The following is a 24,418-nucleotide window of genomic DNA, read 5'->3' as shown; positions in this document are numbered from 1 at the left end:
TTCCATAAAGTATGATAAAGCTCATAATGCGCTACAAAGACACTCCTTTGAAACATCACAAATACACAAATTAATAAAATAATAACAATAACACATTTAACCACTCTCTTATTCTGCCTACACCCCCTTACCCGCACCTTCTTCTTACGCAATTCCACTCTCCAACATTCACACTTTTTCAGTGAAAAGTAACATCGTAAATTTCAAGACTCAATCCAAACGCAGCCAACAGACTAACACACAACAAAAAAATGGTCAGTGATAGCGCAACACACAGGTGTAAACCAGGCCCATCAACACAGCCCAAAAACATTGTTCAAGTTGTATTAAGAACAATGTTGAGGGAAAAGAGGGGGGGGGGAGCCATCATTCAAGTACCTACAAAAGAGGGGGGGGAGCCATCATTCAAGTACATACGGTCAAGCCGCTAATTAGGTCACAAACACTAGGCGTGATAGATACGTATTATATATAGATATGTTGTTTGTGTGTGTGTGACAAATACTAAGCGTGCTCTAAAATACGTTGTTTTTTGTTTTTTTTGGTCAACCAGGTGGTTTGGGGAGGGCGGATCTATCTACATCTATAGGTAAGACAGCTCACAAGCTACCATAGCTTTTCAGCCCTCCCTTCCCCGATCGAAATATATCTAGCACTGACTTTTGGGCTGTTACATTCACTGAGTGTGCTAGATAGGTGGCTAGATACGTAGAGCCGCTTATGCTTTGGTTTTAGGTCAACTACGTAAACTGTTGTTCTCCAATGGTTTGAGGGAGGGTGGGATTATCTATTGGCTACCAAAGCTTATAAGGCTCTCCCCCAAATAAATAATATCTGAATTTATTAATGGCCTTCTATCCCAAAATAGCTTAGACCTAAATAATTACCGGTACAGTAATGTGTTGGTAAGGCGTTACTGGGCTTAGCACCTTACATGTAATTGTATAGTCAGTTTCTAAGCAGAGCTGATAGATTCCTTCGATGTGGAGCATGTGAAAATGACTAAAATCTGTCTGTCTTGACATAGCGTAAAAAGAAAATAATATAAATAACAAAATTTAAAGATTATAACACTCTTGAAACACCACACTTTTCACAAAATTTTAAGATTACAACACTTTTAAAACACCATACTTCTCGTGTGTTCGATACTGGTAGTTTTTTAATATGTTCGATCCTTGAAGGTAGCAGTAAAACGATGTTCGAAACTTTAAGCTTTTGAAAGCATCGACCTGACCCACTTTAACATCAATATAATTTTAACTATGAGTAGTAATAGAATAAAACATATCTACTTTTTAAGAAAAATGGATGAGTTCATAGATACAATCAGTTTTTTTCCTAGGTCCTTATGGAGATACACAAATTCAAACATAAAAAATGTCGGCGACTGCGCTTAACTTGTTCGATAGACGTAAAGGACTTTAGATCAGGGGTGGGCAAATTATGGCCCGCGGGTCAGATGCGGCCCGCTGGACTGTTTTATGCGGCTCGCTGTCACCTACAGAAATCAGGTGTGCCCACAGATTATACATATAAAAAATACAAATATTTTGAAAATAGTTAATTTTAAATATCTATATAAATTATTGCAATTTCTGATTATCATTTACAATATAGAGGCGAAAGAATTATTGTCTTTACATGTCAGTCTAAAAAGCTTAAAGTAAACGAAGATTATTTGTATTTGCAATGTTTTAGAAAATTCAGTTTAAGATTTTACCTCATGCCACTATTTTTTCAATGCTTTGTGTTGAAAGTCATGGGTTGGCTTGGAACAAGATGGCAAGTGTAACAACTGATGGAGCCCATGTTTTGACAGAGAAAAACAGTTTTTTTTTTGTAATAAATTAAAGAAAATAGAGCTCTCCCATAGACTTTAAACAGAAAAGTTTGCACAAAGCTGCATTGAATATTAATTGTATTACTGAATCACAAACCACATCTGATAAATTTATCACTGCTAGGGATCTTTACACAGACAGTTCCAATGAGTACTTGAAAGTTAGGAAACAAAACATTCCGATGTTCGGTACCGCTGATCTAGCATGGGAACGGTAGTGAGAACAAATGGAATCTCAAGAAAAAAAATGTTCTGTTCCTTAAAGGATATTGACTGTGACTTTGTTACTATTATTCTAATGAGGAGTTGAAGACAGACATGGACACTGACTGTGACTATATTACCAATATTTGTAATGAAGAGTTGAAGACAGCTTCATGTTTCTCATCGGAACTATGAAATGTTTGTGCATGTTAAATCTTTTCAAACAAAGCTTTCCCATTTATCTAGGCAAGCAAGTGAAAACAGATTTTGTTATTTTCCTTTGCTGAAACGTAAAAATATTTATAATGAAATGTCTGAAAAGTACAAGACTTATTTGAATTCTTTGATTGTGGAATTTGAAAGCAAATTTTAAGACATCAAGAACTTTGGATCAGTTTTCTACACCCTCGGCTCACCTTTTAATGCAGAAGCTGATTCAGCTCTAAAGGACATACCTCAAAGCAAATAATGAACTGGAAGAGAAGTTCCATTCAGTTATTCTGTAAGAGTTCCATGGATGCCAGAATCTGTATTTCCACACTTTAATTAAAAAGCTTGCTACTTAACTTTCACATTATTTTTGTGCACATAGATCTGTGAACAAACATTTTTTTTCTGTTTGAAAATAAACAAGTGTAAGAACAGGTCGATGCTGACTGACTGTAATTTAAAAGCAGTCACAATGATAACTAGTAAGCTAGTTCCACAATTCTGGAAAATTATGCACGAGTGTAAACAGTTAAACACTTCAAATTAAGTACAACTGTTCATTTGTGGTGAAATTGTGAGATGTAAACAGACACTAACAAAATAAAAAGAAATTATTGTAAAATTAGTTTCAGAAATCGCAAACTCCCTCTTTGGGAGTATATAAAATTAAATGTAAATGTATAACACAGTATAAATGTGCATTAAAAGAGATTATACACAGTTAGCTAGCATATTTTTCTAAGTTGTAAGTACATTATATATATATAATATATATATATATATATACATATATTTATGTATATGTGGCCCTCGAAAGGAAAAGGTTGCCCACCCCTGCTCTAGATCTATATCAATCTAGTATTATCTAGATCTATCTATCTATATATATATATAAATATATAATTCTCTTCATGACAAGTTCATGGCTTAACAGTTTGGACAAGAAGTAAAGGAAAGATCACTCTTTTACTTTTGCAAGTCCCCTACGAACAAACAAAAAAAAGAGGGGGAAGGAGAATAAGTAGTATTCACCCGTCACAAAATAGCAGGGCCGAACTAAACCGCTGTGACCAAGAAGTCATGGTAAGATCAATCTTTTTTTAATTTCTACCCCACGTAGTTTAAGCGCCGAAAAAAAGAGGGTGGGGGGGGGAGAACAAGTAATCTAATCTGTATTCACCTGTTACTAAATAGCAAGGCCGGACTCAACCTTTGTGGGGCTCTATGCGAAACAGATTTCGCCTGGCCAAGTTTGGGTAGGGATACGGATAATAAGTGAAAATTAAGAGTTTGTATTAGAAAATATATTCGTCTTTGCATTTTATTCATTCTTTACTACGTACATAATTACTTTACGAGCCTTGCGTGTAGCGAAGTCATACAGTAGGCCTATATCATAAAAATTCTATTTCCTACATAGATCAATTTCAATAGCAAGAATTACCAAATGTTTCAATCTATCTACAAAAATTATTGACCTCAAGTTTGAGGCGCGAGAAGCATCTTTCACTAGATTCCATAATTACGGGTATATCATAATAACTTTTTTTTTTTTATCGCGCCTAGGATTGGCGTTTTCCACATTGAATGACACCCCAAAATGACAATTTTTGTCTTTAGTGACTATTGTCTATAATTATAGCAATTTCCAGCCTAATGTGTAGGCTACACACCTCCGGACCCTCCCTCACCTGAAATCTTCTTGTTGTAGCCTAACAGTAAGAATGGCTTCGCGTGGAAAGTCCGTAAATCATCTAGTTAGAAATAGTATCTAGATTTAGATCTAATTTAGATCTTCACTGAAAACTCAGTGAATTTTAGTCAATTTAATGATCTCGTTACATCTAATGTATAGATTACTCTATAAATATGCTAGATTCTAGATTTACGCTAAATCACTAGAATCTAGTGAAGATAATTCTACAGCCATGAAAAGTCCGCGAATTTTGTGACTTAGATCTAGAGTCTAGTTTTATGGTAAATTCAGTACAGATAATTCATACACAGACGTGAAAAGTCCATGAATTTAGTGAGTTAGATCTAAGATAGATTTACAGTAAATCATTAGAATCTAGTGAAGATTCTCACACAGCCGTGAAAAGTCCGCGAATTTTAGTGACTTAGATCAAGAGTCTAGATCTACAACGAAATATTTCGCACAAAGCCGTGAAAGGTTATTTCAGTCATAAAAGCTAGGGAAACATCATAGTTAAAAAAGGAATTGTAGGCCTATTTGAAAGAGAAAAAAAAACGCTAATAGGTCTAATAGGTACCCTCCCCCAATTCAAAAGCCACTATTTACAAAGCATATGTCAACTAAACATACAAATAGGCCTGTATATTACAGGCTCTGTTTATGAGGAGGATTAGAGCACAGTTAATAAAAGAATAAAACATTACCTCAAATGCACACCATGACTCTAGTATCTATAAGATACACATTGGAACTAACCACTACAGAGAATACACATTATGAAGGCATCTCTAAGAATGTTTCTTATTTTTTTAAAAAAAGGAATATTTTTAATGCTCTTTGATAAATCTTTGAAACAAAAAAATGGTTCTTAGAGGTTTTGGGATGACAGTCCGTTACTTGATTAAAAGATAACTTTCATTACATTTTCTGTGGACATACCACAGCTGATGACGTTGTTTCTGTTCTGGGTGGGTTGTTTGCAAGATCTATATTTATAATTTTCTTCATGGCTTAACAGTCTGGACACCAAGAAGTCATGGAAAGATCACTCTTTTATTTCTTCAAGTTGGAGTAGAGTTACCCCGCGTAATTTTAGCAGCAAAAAAAAAAATATGGGGGAAAAAGGGGGGGGGGAGAACAATTACGAGTTTGTATTAGAAAATAAATTTGTCTTTGCATTTTATTCATTCTTTACTACGTACAGAAATACTTTACGAGCCTTGCGTGTAGCGAAGTCATACTGTATGTCATAAAAATTCTATTTCCTACATAGATCATGCTCAATAGCAAGAATTACCAAATGTTTCAATCTGTTTACGTGAATTGTTGACCTCAAGTAATTCTTATTTAGTTTGAGGTTCGAGAAGCTTCTTTTACCAGATTCCACAATTACGGGTATTGCATAATGCCGTTTTTTTTTGTGTGCATAGGATTGGCGTTTTCCATATTGAATAACACCCCAAAATGACAAATTTTGTCTATATATTTCAGGAGATGTGTATGAGTTTTCAAAAGATTTTAATCATTTCCAGGACTTTTTAGTATATTTTGCAATTTCAGTAGATTTCCAGGCGCACTTGGTAAATCAGGAGGCCGCAGGAAATCTGTTATAAGTTATAAAATGGTCTAATTTAATAATTTACACCTAGAATTATTTATTGGTGCGGTCCTATGAAAGTGCGGTCGCATAGATAGTAGTAGCCTTAGGCCGACCCTGCAAAAGCGTATGCTACGCCGTGGGTCGACTAGAATTTATTATTTCCAAAATCAAGTAACAAGAATTGATTTGATAAATGCATAGTTTTGTGTATGTTTTACAATGTATCACACAAACGGGCAGGGGACAGAGAGAAACACACACACATATATATATATACATATATGTACATGTAGGCCTATACAAACACACCATACATTTCATCCTTAAAAATACTCATAAAATTTTTGAGAGAGAGTTATTTAGAGATTAATATACTAAGATAAATGTAGGAACAGGAATGTGTATGCAGTACTTACTTTTTGGTGTAGGTGAGGGGGGTTGTAGGGAGGGATAAGTAAAAGTGCTACTAAAATTAATGGGCCCAAAATATAATAGTGTGTATGTGTTGGGGGCGTATTATGAAGCGGGTCTTTCCAAATCAAATTAGAAGTTTATGTGGAAGTAATTACAATGCGCGTCAGCCTGTGAAGAAAGGTAATTTTAATTTCGGGATCTTTGGGTGCCTCTGAGTCCACCCAGTTCTAATGGGTACCAGACATTAGTTGGGGAAAAGTATAAGCTGTTGGTCTCTGTGCTGCCACGACACCCTTGTTAATCCGTAGGCCACAGAAACAGATTACCTTTACATCATCTGTCCTATAGATCACAAGGTCTGAAAGGGAAAGAAGTCAGCTAGGGCTTCATCTTTTATATTTAACTGGTTACACCCATTGATTTTTTCCCAAAGTATTTATTGTTTTTTTTTATAAGGAATAAAACGGTGAAATTTCACATAAAAAAATAAATAAATAATACCCCCCCCCTTCATTCACACACAGAGTAAAGTATTATAAAAATACTTTTTAAAAAAACATATTGATTATTAAATTAGAAGTTTATATCTAGAATACATGTCGATCTAGATCTAGTCCTAATAACATATACTTTAAATGATATTGACCACTTGAAAAAAAAAAAAAAGAAATTATCATTTTGGTTTTAATAATTGCTTTTGTTTATTTCGACTGTATCTAGTTATAGATCTTCATAGTTTAAAAAGAAAAAGAAGTGCATATGATTAAACATAAAGTTGGAGTGAAATAAAAGTAGATTATTTTGTTTGCTATCACATAATAGTAGACTCCATGTTGGCTTTGAAAAAAATGTACTAAGATAAAACTGTGAATAAAACATCATTTAGGAAACATTTTTAGATGCGATTTCAATTGTGAAAGATGCTTAGGCAATGATGGGATGCGTGGTCTATAGGCTAAGTACGCTTGAACATGGCTTGGCTACCTCTGAAGGGGGCTCGAGGTTCGATGCCTGACTCGTGTTTACTGAGCACCTAAAGGTAGCACTGAAAACCTTCTCCCAGATACCCCCTCCCCCCACTGGTCCACAAATGAGATTGGACCATAATGCTCTAAGCATGCTATAATCAGAAAGTAGCGCTATATATTAAATTTCAGATTGTTTAGTCCATTCCCAGTGGGAAAATGAGTGAATCAGTCTGTCAGGGTCCTTGTAAATCTTCTAAATGAAGAATGTGAGTTAGGGTTGATGCAAAACAATGTGGTATAACATCAGTGGATAAGGAAAAAAACTTTACCAGTCTAATAGGTTACCTCTGTCACCTAATTTAAACAGGAAAATAACACCACCAAGGTGTTAGAAGATCATATTGATTTGCTTTGAATTTTTGCACACAACTACATTTTATAATCAATAAAAAAAATTCTCTCTCCCTCCCTCTCTCTCTTTTTTTTTTAAAGAAAGTCTGACCAACGTATCATCATTCACGCAGCTGTTATGACATTGAACTAAATTTGAATATTTTTTAATAGATTTATTTTTATAAACATGGTAGTCTTAAGGTTGTGTTCATGAATTATATGTCACCTCACATTTCGCTAAATTGTGATACTGTTTTATTTAAGTTCTGCAATTTATTTTTTATTTAATCTAGTTCTATTGCCTCATGTAAATTTTCTTGGAGATAAATTATCTTACTTTCAATTTGCTTTATTGCTTGAATTTTGAAATAGTATTTAAAAAAGAGAAAATGTTTTTTTTTGCATGTATTATTCTATTTAAGATTTTACTTGAATTTCCCTTTTTAATGGAACTGTTTCTGAGAAGGATAGTATTGCATAAAAGTATAAGAATCACAGCATATGCCGCTATTTTGCAGAGCCGCCTTAGGCCACTGCAACCTATTCGACCGCAGTGGGTCCTGCATTTTCTCAGGACCTGCTAGGTGTAAATTATTAAATTATACCATTTTATAACAGATTTCCCGATTTACCAGGAGCTCCTGGAAATCTTCAAATTCAAAATATAAGAAAAAGTCCTAGAAATCTCTGGAAATTATTAAAATCTTTTGAAAACTCATACAAATCTCCTGAAATATATAGACAAAATTTGTCATTTTGGGGTGTTATTCAATATGGAAAATGCCAAACCTACGTGATAAAAAAAACGGCATTATGCAATACCTGTAATTGTGGAATCTGGCGAAAGAAGCTTCTAGCGCCTCAAACTAATGAAGAATTACTTTAGGTCAACAATTCTTGTAGATAGATTGAAACATTTGGTAATTCTTTCCATTGAGCGTGATCTAGGTAGGAAATAGAATTTTTATGACATAGGCCTACTGTATGACTTCGCTACACGCAAGGCTCGTAAAGTAATTCTCTACGTAGTAAAGAATGAATAAAATACCAAGACGAATTTATTTTCTAATACGAACTCTTAATTTTCACTTATTATACATACCCTACCCAAACTTGGCCCGGCGAAGTCCGTTGATGGTTAAGTCCGGCCCTGCTATTTAGTGACTGGTGAATACAGAGTAGATTACTTGTTCTCTCCCCCCTTCCCTTTTTTTACGCTCTAGTCCGACTTGTGGTAATAAAACAGTGATCTTTCCATGACTTTTGGTCACAACGGTTATGCTATTTAGTGAATACTACTTGTTCTCCCCCCACCCCCTCTTTTTTTTTTTTTTTTTTTGCATTCCTTAAGGGCAGGGGAAACACTCAAAAATGATGATTGGGGGGAAAAATCGATTTTTAGCTTTTACATGTTTCAAATAGTTAAACATGTTTTGCACGCATTTAACTTAATGATCACATTGCTCCTTTTTGTCTCGAAAGGCAATGGATGCGCCCAGATGAGACACTGGTTTTAGTTTAATCTTGAGACGGGGCAGAATCTGGTGTGGCTAATCAAGCCAATTCTAGAGCGGCAGACTTTGCCACAATTCATACATGTGTATGCCTCTGATTCAGGGCTAGCGGATAGGGCAGCTTTCTTTTTTCTTTTTTTCCCTTCTTGATTAAGGCCGCTTCAATTCTTTTGTTCTCAGCGAGGGTTGTCCCAGCACGCACAGTCTGTCTCCATGCACTCCGAACTTTGGCTATGTTTTCCCACATACTTTCGCTGATGCCAGTGGCTCTCATGTCTCGCTTGCAGACATCTCTATATGTTAGTCTTGGGCGGCCCTTGGGTCTGACTCCTTCCACAAGCTCAGCATATAAGATATCTTTCGGGATTCTAACATCTGGCATGCGGGTGACATGTCCGAGCCAGCCTAATCTTCTTTGTTTCAGGAGAACATACATGCTGTTCATATTGGCCAATCTCAAAACTTCCTGATTGGAGACATGGTCCTTTAAGAGATGCCCATTATGCGTCTCAGGCAGCGCAAGTGGAAGCTATTCAATCTGTGCTCTTGGTACATTTATGTTGACCAGCTTTCACTGCCATAAAGGAGAGTGCTCACCACAACACAGGTGTTGTAGACTAGGGTTTTGGTCGCTGTGGTCAATTTACCATTTTCCCAGATGTGCTTGGAGAGTTTTGCCAATGCTGTGGTAGCTTTTCCTATTCTTTATGTCAGCTCGATGTCTAAATCTAAGTTACTGACAATTGTTGAACCCAAGTATGTAAATTCCTGCACCACTGAAAGGGTGTGGTTCCCAATATGTATTACATGTATTTCTGCGACGTCTTGTGCCAGGATTTCGGTCTTGGAGAGACTTATAGTAAGGCTAAACTCTTGACAAGCAGCAGCTAAGGTGTTCACTAGCTTCGGTAGACCTCCTAGTGAGTGAGATACGAGTGCCGCGTCATCGGCAAACAGCAGCTCCCTTATCAAGATACGACGTCTTTTCGTTTTGGCTTTAAGACGTGCCAGGTTAAAGAGCCTTCCATCGGATCTGCTATGTATATATTGTTACGTATTTCTGAATTTTCTGGCTAGATGTATTAGTTGGCACACAAATAAAAACACAGCAAAGAACTTGACGACTAAACTTTCAGTTTCATATAACTTTAATGACTATTAACTCTAACAATTCGTTACTGTAACATGTAGCGTAGAAGACTGTACAATATCTGTCAGTTTACAGTTAGCTATACTTCGTTGCAATTCATCTCTTCACTTCGTTGCAATTCATCTCTTCTCAACTTTCCTCGAGCCGTATTCCACAGAACAGACCAACGACACACTTCCCAGTGTCGCTCCAGGTCTCCCAAAGCTGAACCAAGTCGTACTCAAGTCTACCGAATCAGAGCCGCACACGTCTTACATCGACTGTATCGACTGTAACGGCTCAAGTCCACTGTAGTTCGCTGTATAGACTTTAACGACAGTAGTCCACTCCAGTTAACTCTACCCTAGTTATCTTGCATCGAGTCGTACACATTTCTCTTCCACAGAGCCGCACACATCTTACATAGTCTGTATCGACTGTAACGGCTCACTCACGACTCCATACGACTGACTTTCACATTAACTCTCTGGCTTATATAGAGTCCCTAATCGCTTGTCCAAAGTTGCACAAACACGGCTAGTATCCTCTGGAATAACACGTGAGGAAACGTCACATCCTGTCTTTGTTTATACATGTAGATTCCAGAAAACATTGGCTGCAGTGTCATCTTGCCGGGGTCACAAGTTGTGACCTCTATCTGTCACTGGACATTGCTAGTACCTTTTGGAATAACATGTAAGGACACGTCACATCCTGTCTCTGTTTATACATGTACATTCCAGGGAACACCCGCTGCTGTGTTATCTCGTCGGGGTCACACGTTAACCTCTTCCTGTCACTGGTCATTTGTAACAATATATATTCCGTCTTCCATGGATTTAAAAGCACTGGTTAGTACGACTAAGAAGAAGATGCCAAATATTGTTGGAGCCAGTACACATCCTTGTTTTACACCGCTCTTGATGGAGAATGACCTAGAGGAAGAACTTTCAAAATGAACAGTGCACTGCATATTTTCGTGAAAAGCTGACACTAGTTTTCTTAACTTATTTGGGCAGCCAATTCTCTCTAGTACAGCAAACAGACTGCTTCTGCTAACAAAGTCAAAGGCCTTGGTCAAATTAATAAATGCTATGAAAAGGGGCTGCTTTTGTTCTCTGCTCTTCTCCTGTAGCTGCCGCAAAGAGAAAATCATATCTGTTGTAGATCTACTTGCCCTAAAGCCACACCGTGACTCTGGATAAACACGTTCTGCCAGGATCTGTAATCGCTTTAGTAATACTCTAGCAAAAGCCTTTCCAACTATGTTAAGCAGTGAGATGCCTCTATAATTGTTACAATCAGAGCGGTCGCCTTTATTTTTATAAATTGTAACTATGTTCGAGTCTTTCAATTCCTGGGGGACCATTCCTTGTTCCCAGCACAAGCTGCAGTTCATGGTGTGGTTTGATTAGGGCATGTTTTCCAGCCTGAATGACTTCAGCAGGAATGTCATCTCCTCCGGGTGCTTTCCCATGTGCAAGCATGTCAATAGCTACGCTCAGATCCTTTACTGAAGGCGTTTCGTCTGATTCCGTAAAAATTTAAAGTGATGGGAAGTTGGAAACAGCATTTGGTGAAATGGCGTTTTCAATTAGGTAGAGTTCTGCATAGTATTCTACCCATCGCTCCATTTGCAGCGCACGATCACTGATGATTGAGCCATCTTTTGACTTGAGCGGAGCACGGTGACCCGTCAAAATAGCGCCGACAAAATAGCGTGAAATTTCCCGACAAAATAGCGCGGACTTATATATGATGTGTATAAACGTACCGGATTATTAGTAATTTATTGTCCTGACTATGTTCAACTCTTCAAAAAACTGCTGGAGCTAAGACCAACTCTTGCTCCACTGAGTGTAATGTTAGATTTTGAGAAGGCAAGTCAAAATGCAGTAAGCACAGTGTTCCCTGCGACGAAGTAAAGCTGCAAGCAAGACAAAGTACCTCCAACTTAACAGACGACTTGAAGCTATATAGCCAATGTACGGAAACAAGCCAGTGATGGAATTTCTAAGTGGCATTTTCTACAATTTAACTTTGTGAAAGTTTGTTTGTGTGTGTGTAAATTTGACAAGTATCTTTGTGTGTTTTAGAAGTACACTTTTATAATGTCAATAAATGCTATATTTTGAAATTATTCATTTTACCTTATTATGATTTTGCTTAATTATGTTTTAAGATAGGGCCTATCTAAAGTGTTTCCTGCAAAATGACTGAAAAATTATGTTAACATTAAGACAAAAAAAATATTGGCTCTATTCATATTTTACTATATCTAAAGTATTTCTTTCAAAATGACTAAAATATTTTTTTTCGGCGCTATTTCGTCGGCGCTATTTTGTTTGCGCTATTTGGTCGGCGCTATTTTGTCCGCGCTATTTTGACGGGGTACTGCGGAGCACACTTGCTGGTATGAGGTCCAAAGGCTTTTCTCATGCCCTCGTATAGTCCTCTTATGTTACCACAGTCGTCACAAGATTGAATATCTTCGCATAGCTCCTGCCAGTAATGTCTAGAAGTAATGTAAATCTAGTTCTCAGTTGAGATTTATATATCTTAGACTCACTCTGAGTTAATATAACTATTCTAGATCTAATGTAGATATAGATCTAATAAGACTAATTAACTTTAGATCTTGCTTAGATCAAAATCAATAGTATAGTTATAATAAATAAATCTATAAAGATATCTATTAAGTTGTTGCACACAAAGATAAATGACACAAGTTAAAAAAAAAGCATTTAGAAACTAACCGAATTCAGTTGTTTTTTTTTTAAAGCTTCACATTTCTTTTTGACTGCATCAGTCAATTGTTAATTTATTGTTCTACTGATATAAATGTACAGCATTTTCCATAAGGATTCTGATTGAAATTATAAGAGGGATGTTTCGTAGAAATATCTAGATGGTCACGTCAACAACAACTTGTCGTTTATTGGACCACACCAGATTTTGCAAACATATTTGACTGAACTATAAGTGACATATAGATTCAAACCTTCTTTGCAGCTTTAAAAAAGATTGCAAAACAAAATGCAATGAATGTTTAAATAATTCTATATGACTAAGTTGAAGCAAAGTACCAATTCAATGTGTCGAAAAGGTTGTCTTTTGGCTCAGCTAAGCTCAGCTTTCGAAATAAATTCTTGGTCTTTTTTATTTAGCAGTACTTTGAGTAACTTTGAAAAGATAAGAACAATACTTTGTAAGGCTTGAAAAATAATAAAGATAAAATAAAAGCTCTCAAGCTCTTAGTAGTGCACGTTTATGTTTAGTGTTTATGGATCATCAATGCAAGACACTAATCATAATAGTCCATGGTAATTAACTTCACTATAAGATTAGACAATTTTTTTTTATTAATTGTTTTAATCTAATATCTAATAATATTTCATTTAATTTTAAAATACTTATAATCTATTATATAAAGCAGAATGTTTGGCTATATATGTATGTCCCCGTATAGAAATAAAAATCGCTTGACCAATCTTGATAAAACTTGGCAGAAATGTTCCTTGGGTACCAACTTAGACCGTAGTGTATGTATTGTAGTCCTAAAACAAACTTAAGACCCTAAAAAAAAAAAGACCAACTCTATTACAGCTATAGTATTTTATGGATCTAGGCCATGTTTACAATGTTGACATGAGAAAAGATGGAAAGGATTTAGATCTAGATCTAATTTTAAGAACTAAACTTTGCACTTATAGTTTTTTTTTTTTGACACATGAAAATACAAAATATAGTTTATTGATTTCATTATTTAATAAAATTAACCTTCAAATTTGTGTTTCAAAAGCATTTTTACATTAATTCGTTATTTATATCTGTGAATTTAGATATCCCGATGCACATTACCAAATGGTTACACATTAACACATCTCTCTACTGAGTCTATTCCTAGATCTAAAACTCTTATTGAACTCTAAGATGATAAAACTTCTTTTCGCAATGATAGTTTTATGCTTTAACACATGAACATACTAATTATAGTCCATTCATTTCATATTTTAATCAAATTAACATTCAAATTTGTTTTTCTAAAGCATTTTTAGTACATTCGTTCGCTGTTCGCTAAAGCTGCGTAGCCGTGTTGAGATAGGTCTATATTCATTCATGAAAAAAGGTCACACATGCAATGAGCAAAGCCTTCACGCAGCACAGAATGAACTCTATAAAAGCCAATTTTTAACTCTAGGTTAGTCTAGATCTAGATCTATGTCTACCTCAAGATCTATTTTATATTTCAACACATGAACATACAAAATCAAGTCTGTTCATTTCAAATTTTAATCTAATATATGTAGGCCTACAAGCAAATGTTTTAATTTGAAAAAATCGATTTTAGTAGATTAGCTATTTTGATTTGATGGCTTCATTCATACTATTTTTACATTTACACATTCGCTTTATTTATTATTTATTAATTTTTGCTAACATTGCATTGCCCAACAGGTCTATTATTCTGAGTATGTGGGTCGAGGTAAAGGCTTGTGATATTTTTAAAAAAGAAATTATGGACTGCTAAGGCATTGTCATTGTTATTAATGTCACCTTAACGATAATCTTGCGAAGACCACTAAATAAAGGATTGTTGCATGCTAATGGCAGGGTATAAACCCGAGACAATCGAGACTATCTGAACGACTTTCCAGTGCACATACCAAACCACAAAGCAGCCGTTCAAGTGAAAGACACTATTCCATAATAAATGTAATGTAACCCTAACCCTCTATCTTAATTTTTTTGTTATAAACCTCCTCCTCCGCTAAGAAGCACAAAAAGTTGACATCTTTAACGTTTCACTAAGTAACAAACAGAATACGTTGTTTCTTTTCCTTGTTTAATATCTAATTTTAAGTCTAAATCTAGATTTATAGTAATAGAAAAATGAAAAAAAAAACAACAACGATGTTTTCTTTTTTTTTTAAAAAAAAAGCTTATCATATCAACTGTTTAATTAATACAGATGGGAAAAAAAACAAAATAAAGAATGGGAATATTGGACCCAAGCGTCACCACCAACGCACCGTCACCACATTAAAATAAACCTGATGAAAACAGTTCCTTTCACTGATTCTAGGTGAAAACACGGATTCATGTTTTGAAGTTAATATAAAGTTTGATATGACGTTTAGGATACTTTAACGAAACTTTTCAATGTTTTGACCATTTTTTTTTACAAAATTGTATTGTAGGGTAGGCTACAAGTGGTCATTAGTCATGGGACCAGGCGATATGAAACCCATACGCGCCATGCAGTGCCATATTTAGAGTTGAAAAGGCCTTAAGCTATTTGAGATATGGGGCCTCATATAAGTCTAGATATTGTATGTAACTACTAAATATTTCTTGGAGGCCTTAAGCTAGAGTTTATGTTGCATAGAGGTAATCCAGCCTCGACCCCATGTTTGTTACACCATCAGGTGTGGGCCACTAAATGATTGTGGGCCTGGGTTCATTGAACCCCTTCGCGCCATGGATGCTACGCCACTGCATTGCTTCCAACAACGACCTACGTCCCGTAGCACTTACATCAATTCCAATGAAGTGCCTGGAGAAAATGATTTTAAAACATCTACTGAAAGAAGTCGAAACACGTCTTGATCCGCACCAGTTCGCTTACAAACCGTCAAGAAGTACAGAAGATGCAATACTATTCATGCTGAATTGTCGATACCATCATCTTGATACTCAGAGACACTATGCGAGAGTATTATTCTTAGATTTTTCATCTGCATTCAACACCATCCAACCACATCCAATACAAAAACTATCTGAATTGAATGTTAGCAAAAACATACAAGCTTGGCTTCTAAACTTTCTTATCAAACGCCCACAATACGTAAAAGTGAACGGGCATGTGTCAGGCACAAGAGAGCTTAGCACTGGAGCGCCGCAGGGGTGCTTTCTGTCACCATGATACACAAATGACATTCAGAGCCTATTAGCTGACACTCCCATCATAAAATTTGCTGACGACACAGCAATCATTGGCCATATTGCAGGTGACGAAAATCTGTACCATTCAACAATTAACACCTTTTACCAATGGTGTATAGATAACTTTCTTATTTTAAATGTTCAGAAAACTAAAAAAATGATTATTGACTTTAGGAAACATAAAGGCCACATTGCAGAAATTCAGATCAACAATCAAACCATAGAACAAGTACAAGAATATAAATACCTAGGAAAAACCATCAACAACAAACTGAAATGAAGTGAACACTGTCAAAACCTCCACACAAAAATTCACCAGCGACTCTTCTATCTCAGAAAGCTAAGAAAATTTAACATCGACAAAACAATTAGTAAACTTTTTTATACAGCAACCATCAGCAGTCTAATTAACTTTGCCATCACCTGCTGGTATGGTAATACTTCACTGGCACAAAGACTTAGACTAAATAGACTAATTAAAAAAGCATGGCATGTCACTCGAATACAGCTACCATCTTTTGAAGAGCTTTTTCTTGAATGATGCCTTTCCAAAACACTCTTGATTCTTAAGGACAATCTGCACCCATTAAACCACTGTTACATAAGATCTGAACGAAGTGGTCGTCTCCTTTCCATTAGGACTAAAACAGAAAGATTTAAAGACTCCTTTATCCCACTTTCGGTCAGAGTGTTACAAGATCAGCTGTCGTCATCGAGAAGTACATAGAAGTAAAATTCATAAAGCGCTGGTTGTGAATGTGTATGTGTTTCGTGTGTGAATGATGTTCAAATTTTTCATCTATACTGTTATTGTACAGTAGTTACGCTGATATAGTCAATTGTAGTCAAACTGAATTTCCATTTGATTGGATCAATAAAATTATTTTATCTTATCTCATCTTAAATTTGACAACCTCTTATCTTAAATAATATAGACGTTACTTTAAAAGAGAAGCTGATTACGTCCTACACGTCATGTATTTAGTCATGCATATTAACCAATGACTTAAATTCTGCTAAGTCACTGGTTTTCCTCAGGCAACCCATTCCTTGCTCTAATAGCACTATGGAAGAAGGAGCAATTAGTCCTAGCATATGGAATGAGGAATGTGCCTTTATCTTTGTCTTTCTGAGTATTTTATTAGATTTTGTTTTTGCATTTGAAGATTATGGTTCAGAGTTTTATGTGTAATTGCTACTTTACTTTTCAGTCTTCTATCCTGAATTTAGTGAAAAATCTAAAGGTGTTGCTCTGGTTAAGTGTGAATATTCGTTTGTTATGAATCTCACTGCTCTATTTTGTGTCTGTTCTAGTTTCTTAATTTTTTTCTTGAGGGATACCAAACAGAGGATACATATTCTATTATTGGTCTAACCAAGGTTAAATAATATTTTAGTATTATGTTCTTATTTGATTTATAGAAATTTCTTTTAATAAACCCTAACGCTTTATTTGATTTTTGTCATAGCTTCATCAATATGGGAATTCCATGACAGTTTTTCATTTATTATAACACCTAGGTATTTTGCGTTTTAAGTCTGTGCTACTGGTTTACCATGAATAAGATAAGTGGAATTAATTTGTTTTAGTTTTTTTGTTACTCTTAATTCTTCTTCTTCATCGTTCTCATTGTTATGTTGGAGTGTTCATATGACTAGACCAATACATGAGATGAACTGCGCAGTGGTTTCCAAATCAGGGAGCTCTCCATAAAGTTTTCTTTCTATTGGGGTGATTTGGGGCCAATGTCTTATACGGGCCTCTTGGTAGAGAGAGCAGTTTTGGAGGACGTGGTCGGCATTTTCTGGTGATACTCCACATGGGCAGATTTCGCTGGTTCCAATTTTGAGCTTCCGGAACATGTGTTGTCGCATTCTGTTGTGTCCGGTCCTGAGTCGAAAGATTAGACGTTGGTCTTGTCGGGATAGCTTATAGTAAGCGTCACCTTTCTTGTGATTTGGATGGGAGCTCGTCCATTTCTCATTTATTTTATCTACAATTAATTTCTTCTGGATAGAGTGCAGAGATTACTTGTGAGTTTGTTCTCCCACTCTTGGCTCTTAATTAATAACTGACATTTTTCTGGGTGGAAAGACATGCTCCAATTTGATTCCCATTTCTGTAATTCATCTAATTCTCTTTGTAAAATTTCTATATCTTGTGATGTTTTTATTGTTCTATATATTAAGTAATTGTCTGAAAATAATATGACTTTTATTCCTGAACTTAAGTAAATCATTTATGTAAATTAAAAATAGTAGTGGACCTAAAACTGTTCCTAGACGTACACCTGAGTTTACTGTTAGTGGTGTTGATTTAGAGCCATTTATTATTACAGTTTGTTCTCTCCCTATCAGAAAATCTTTAATCCACTGATGCAGTAGACCATCAGTGCCAAAATATTTTAATTTTTTAAGCAAACTATGGTGGTGAACTTTGTCAAAAGCCTTGGAAAAATCTAATAAGATAGCATCTATTTGCTCACTATTATCTAAACCTTTTGAAAAATCATCAATTAGTCCTATTAGGTTGTGTTTCACATGATTTATATTTCCTAAAGCCATGTTGGTAAGGAGTAAGGACATTATGTTTGTCTAAGTGGCTTATGATGTTACTACATATTATGTGTTCTAGGATTTTTCATGTGATGCTGGTTAGTGATACTGGTCTGTAGTTTCCTGGGTCAGATTTTTCTCCTTTTTTTAAATAAGGGGGTGACGTTAGCTTCTTTCCAGTCCCTTGGTACTCTGCCCTGGTTAAGAAATGCCTGAAAAAGTATTTTGAACACTGCTGCTAGCTCATTTCTTAGTTCTTTGAGTAATCTAGCTGGAATACCATCAGGTCCAGATGCTTTATTCGGTTCAATGTTCTCTAATAGTTTTTGGATCCCCTTTTCTTGTACTTCTATATCTCCTATGTTGTCTACTTGGTTCAGATTAAGTAATATGTCTTTGTCTTTGCTGATGCAAAGTATTTATTTAGGATGTTAGCTTTAATTTCATTATCTCCTTGTAATAGTACTTTATGAAGACAACTGTAGGATTTAATCATCTGGTACGTAGTCAAACCAATTCACCTTATAAATTTTCCTTAGACAGGTTAGAAGGAAGGAGTTTAGCTTTTTGGTGTGGTGGAAATATAAGGTTCAGGTCTCTGATGCATATAAGAGTAAAGGGAGCTGTACAGCACTTTAGACTTTCAGTTTTGTGAACATGCTGAGTCCTCTCCATTGCCTAACTTGTTCCTGGAGTCTGCCAAAAGCAGCACTGTCTCTGGCAACAGTGGTCTCTGTACTTCTAAATGGTTGTGAAAGTTAAACACTGAGACTGAAAGAAGAATTCAAGCAGTTAAGAATAAATGCTACAGAAAAAAGACATAGAAGTATAAGTCAACACTCTGGATAGCAAAAAGAAGGAACTCCTAATACTGAGAAGAGACAAAAACTGAGCTGGTTTGATCATATTGTAAGACATAAGTCACTGTCAAAAGTCATTCTTTAAGGTACAGTGAAGGGAGTAAGAAGAAAGGATTCTCTGAAGAAAAGATGACTGGACAATGAAAAGGAATGGATTGGCCTTTCTCAGGGACGTCCTCCTATTACTTGGCGCCACACCTTCATGGATGACCTCAGAACAGTGGACACAAGGTGGGAGGAGGCTTCAGACATTTATGGAGACAGCTTGCTGCCCAATGCGCCGAACAGCGCGGGAGGACCTAAGTCTGAGTCTTTCATGATATCCTGCTAAGAACAGCTGCTGACCATGAAAAATGGAGAAATTTGGTTATTTGAACTGTCACGGCACCCCTACAGTAGAAGTCAAGGGACTGATGATAATAATAACAAGATTACAGAGGCGGCCCCTGTCAGATCCGCCTATTCGCAAGGAATATTCAAGACATGATTTTATTTTGATTGTCAAAAGTAATAATGTTTCAAAGATTTATTTGCCATTGTAAAATTATTTTTTTTTTCTGTCTTACGTGTTTCGGATGTTCTTTCAAAATTAAAGATAATTAACTTCCTTGTCCAAATCTCCCACTGGACGACGGGGGATGGCAGTGAGCTGTGTATGAACCCGGGACCGTTGAGATAATCAGTCCAGCACGCTAAACCGCATGACCAGGCATTGCTGTTAACTTAATAACAAACTGGTTACAAACTAATAGCCTATTATTGATAAAGAGATATATTACACATTACCCCATGACATCTACCGGATATGTACAATATGTAAGACGAACGATTTTAGATAATCTTTCAGCATTGATTTGTAATTGAAAAAAAGAAGAAAAGAATAGATATCCTGCTTGTAGGCCTACTTCGATGTCTCAGCACAGTTAACAACAGAGCTATTGGCATTTTCATTTTAATGTAACTAGAATGAGGATGTAGATCTACCTAAACTAAAGTTCTGATTTAGTACTCTTAAGATCTATATCTACTAGATCTATATCTAAAATATAAATATGGAATAATTTAGATGTAATTAGATTTATGAAAATAAAAAGCCTAGATAATCTATCAATAGACTGAATGCAACATTAAATTTAAAAATAGTAGATTACTTTGAGTATATTAGGCTATAGCATTGCAATATTGATCTAGATGTTTGGAAATCAAAATCTACACTTTAAGTCTAGAAATTGAAATTCTATATCTTGATCTAGTCTATATCATTTTAAACTAGACCTAGAATGATTTTAATAAGAATATAAATATAGATCAGTTTAAAAAATCTAGACATACTGTAAAAAATCTAGATAAGATCTTAATCTAGCTTTTATGTTTTTTTAAAATACGAGCCAGATAACGAGGTTTAATAAACATTACTATACCGACTTGATTTAGAAAAAAAAATACACTACGTCACACAGCCTAGTTAGACAAAAAATGCCTTCATCTATACGAGCCAGTTATTGAGTGTTCATAGACATTGGTGCACCGAGTGAGTTCTTTTAGCATTTCATTTAAATAATTAATTCTATATGATGTCAAAGGAAAAACAATCCATTACGTCACTGTCACCGATGATAAATAACATCGGTGACAGTCACAATGGGCTAGTACCAAAAAAAAATGTCTTTATTAACACGAGATATTTAACGACATTGGTGCACTGAGTTCTAATAGAATTTATTTAAAGAGGATTAAAGAAGTCCAGTTATATGTAATACCGTTAATTAAATTTTTGGGTTGGTCTTGTATAAAAATTAGATTTACCACAGCCTTGTGGAGAGATTTTCATACAATACTTTGGTGTTTGGAAGTTCTTTTCCTTTAAAATCGGAACATAATATTAACAATAATTAGATTTTGTAACATTTTAGCTTGAAAATTAAATGTATTGTAAGAGAGAAGTGAGATTTTACATAAAAATAGAGTTAAAATATTTTTCATACAAAATCCGGAACAACATTTTTTCGTAAATGTGAAGATTATTTGTTTTATTAATTAGAAGAGGGATTTCAAACAGTTATTTGGTGTTAGTAGATTTTTCATATAAAATGTGGACATTTTTTGCGACAATTTGTAAGAAAATGTAAGTTATGTATGTCGATTTCTTTTCAAAACAAAAATTTGTTTGAAGATGAAAATACTGAACAATTTGATATCGATAGTTAAACTATAGTAACGTATTGTCAAAGAATATAAGTGTAATATTAGTCAATTATTTGATTTCAAACAATCATTTGACACAATTTATTTTTTATAAAACAATATCCGGAAAATTTATATAGTTAATTTATGATTTAGCATTTATATGCTATTTACATAAAAAAAAAAGGAACAACATATTATTGATAATATGTATTTTCAACGTTTAAGCATGGAAATTAATTGTAATATAGATAAGAAGAGCAAAGAAACATTTGTTGGCATTGATTAGTTTTGCACAAAAACATCAGAAACAATCAATTATAGATACTTAAAACTATTGAGATGTTACAGGAGGAACATTAAAGGGTAAATCAGATTTTCAATAACTTATAGAGTTATTGTTTTTATTTAAACGTGACAGACAGACTGACTGACCGACAAAATGTACAAAAATAAGCGTCTTTTATTCTGATGGGGGCACTGAACAAAAAATAAATAAAATCTGATTATTCAAAAAATTTTGAGGGAACTGATTAGTATCTTGTCATGTGGCTGCTTGTCATTCTACTGCACGAAAATCGCTGCATAAAAAGGCCATTTTAAAAAATGTGTGTGATATTTACATATGAAGTGCATTCTTAGCCTTTATAAACAAACATAAATATTTTCTTTTAATTTTAACAGCTAGTTGACCAGAAAAAACACATTTAACTAATATTTATATTTGTTGTGAACATTTCTAATACATTTTATAAATATATTTGACTTACTGATACTGATAATACACAAAAAATTGTCTTGCTTTGTTAACATATTGTAACATTGCCTCCCTTACATTTACGTAATTGTTTTAGAATTGGATATTTTTATGATAAAATCGCTTGCATAATTAATTTTATAAACTAAACGGTTTGCTTTTAGAAAACCAAAAGTAGCCGTTGCACCTAAACTTTTCAAGCCGCATCGCATGGTGAAATAATATTTTTCGTTTCTCTTCTAGTTTTCGCAATCTGAGTGTGACAGACGGACATTTTGCACAAACCTAATAGCGGCTTTTCCCCTAATGGGGGACGCTAAAAAAGCAAACATACATACCGGTACTTAGATTTATGTATAATTAGGTTGAATAGGTAAATTTCACAGCAACGCTTACAGGGTGATCAAAGTGGTAAACAGCAATTTTAGTAGGTTATATTATTAAAACATAATATTCACTTTTGTATTGAAAAATAATAATTGCAAATTCATAGATTCTGCATAGCCATCAATTCCATATGATAGCAAAATAATTAAAAAAGAGCAATGTTTGGCTAGTTTTGCTATGAAAAGTTATCTGTGACCAACATAAAAATATCTGACTAAGTATCATACAACTTTATGCAGGTCAATTTTTATAAGATGTCAATTTTGTATAGAAGGCTAATAACTCCTGAGTAGAAAAGCCTCCATATGTGTACAAAGTAGTGAAGATGTATGTACATTTTTAGTTAAACTTTAGTTTTTAACAATCTGTTTATTCATGACAAATGAATCTGTTTAAACTTAGACATACATATCAGAATATTTTTTTTCTTACATGATGTTGTATTATTATTTTTTTTTAATTGTGAAGTTGTCTTATCAAGAATTTAATAGTTTGATTAATGTTTGGTTAATTGAATATCATTACTTTCCATCCAATATCTCAAGTACATTGTTAGATGGATAACACATTGATAAAAATCAGTTGGCATTTTAACATAGATAATCAGTTTGCTATTCTCGTAGTCATTCATTAGTAAGTCAACATAGATTTTATCTTGTGGAGTGAAGATACAGACATGGCTGCTTATAAACAGTTAAGAAGGTAGCGTAAATTGCAAAATGTCTTAAATCTTTATTATCTCTGTGTATTAGTAAATACTTTTTTATTAAAATTGTAACATATTTTAATTACTGAGTGTAATAAAAGTTAATGAAGATTTGTAACATTAACATTTCAAAGTATAAATATAAATCCATGTCTATTTTAAAAAATAAAATATTGATAAATTCTCATATGGAGGGATAGATTGAGTAAGTAAAAAAAAAGCATTTATTTTATTTTAACTAAAATATACAATTATTGAATTAAAAAAACAACTTTCAAAAAAAAAGAATTGCCATTTTAAACTTAAAATCCTAAGTTAAAGTACAAATGGAAAAATTGTTGTTAAAAAAGGTTGTTAAAGTTATCAGTTGATATCCACATAATAATTCTATATGAAATGTATAATTCTTTTGAAAAATTTACAAATCAACAATGTAAATTCAATTGCTTTTTTAATAGCACTTAAGTAGATTGTTAAACAAGAAAATATTTTTAAAATACTTAAAAAAAAAAAGCTTATATTAAGCATAGTTGTATCAATTAGTTTGGATCAGTCATGTAATTAAATTTGTGATAGATCTAGACTAGTGGTTCCAAAACTTTTTTGGCTTGTTATGTTTTCAAATATTTGGGTAGACCCCCCTGCTTAGCTTATATTGTAATCCGCTGCATCATGAGCTTCAAAAATATTTTTTACTGATTTCTAGCCTTAGTAAGGGGAAGACTGAAAAAGTAAAAAATACCACATTTACACTCAGCTCATTGAATGTATGAAACAAGTCTGTCAAATAGGCAAAGTCAGATTTCCTCTAGATTAAATTTCATTTTAAAATGAGATCTTGAGCTTTCAAGAACTCTGATACAGTGTCAAAAAGAAAAAAAATCTTGTCAAACAAAAGCTTTTTGATGACAACCATTGAACTTCAGTGTGAAGAAGAAAATGATGAAAGTTATCGTCATTTTCTGAACATAATAAATTGTGTATTTAACAAGTTAAAGTTGATTCTGTTAACTGCGGGGCTAACAAATTGAAGATATTCATGCAATCCACC

General features: G+C 34.3%; 1 protein-coding gene across 3 annotated transcripts in view; it reads left to right on the top strand.

Moving 5' to 3' along the window:
- LOC106057743 (choline-phosphate cytidylyltransferase B-like) overlaps positions 1-24,418 on the top strand; it is a 106,732-nt gene that overhangs the window by 3,324 nt on the left and 78,990 nt on the right. For 2 of the 3 annotated variants that reach the window (XM_056013180.1, XM_056013177.1), the window contains exon 1: positions 23,207-23,363. The exons of the other annotated variant lie outside the window; for it this stretch is intronic. In XM_056013180.1, the coding sequence (XP_055869155.1) occupies positions 23,338-23,363 (26 nt within the window). In that variant the 5' untranslated portion in view covers positions 23,207-23,337. Of the gene's footprint in view, positions 1-23,206; positions 23,364-24,418 lie in introns of those variants that run through there. 3 annotated transcript variants of the gene reach the window in all.

Source organism: Biomphalaria glabrata, chromosome 15 (genome assembly GCF_947242115.1).
Source record: "Biomphalaria glabrata chromosome 15, xgBioGlab47.1, whole genome shotgun sequence".
Taxonomy (NCBI): Eukaryota; Metazoa; Mollusca; class Gastropoda; family Planorbidae; genus Biomphalaria; species Biomphalaria glabrata.
Note: the sequence above shows the minus strand (reverse complement) of the source record. Positions and strands in the feature narration are given on the sequence as shown.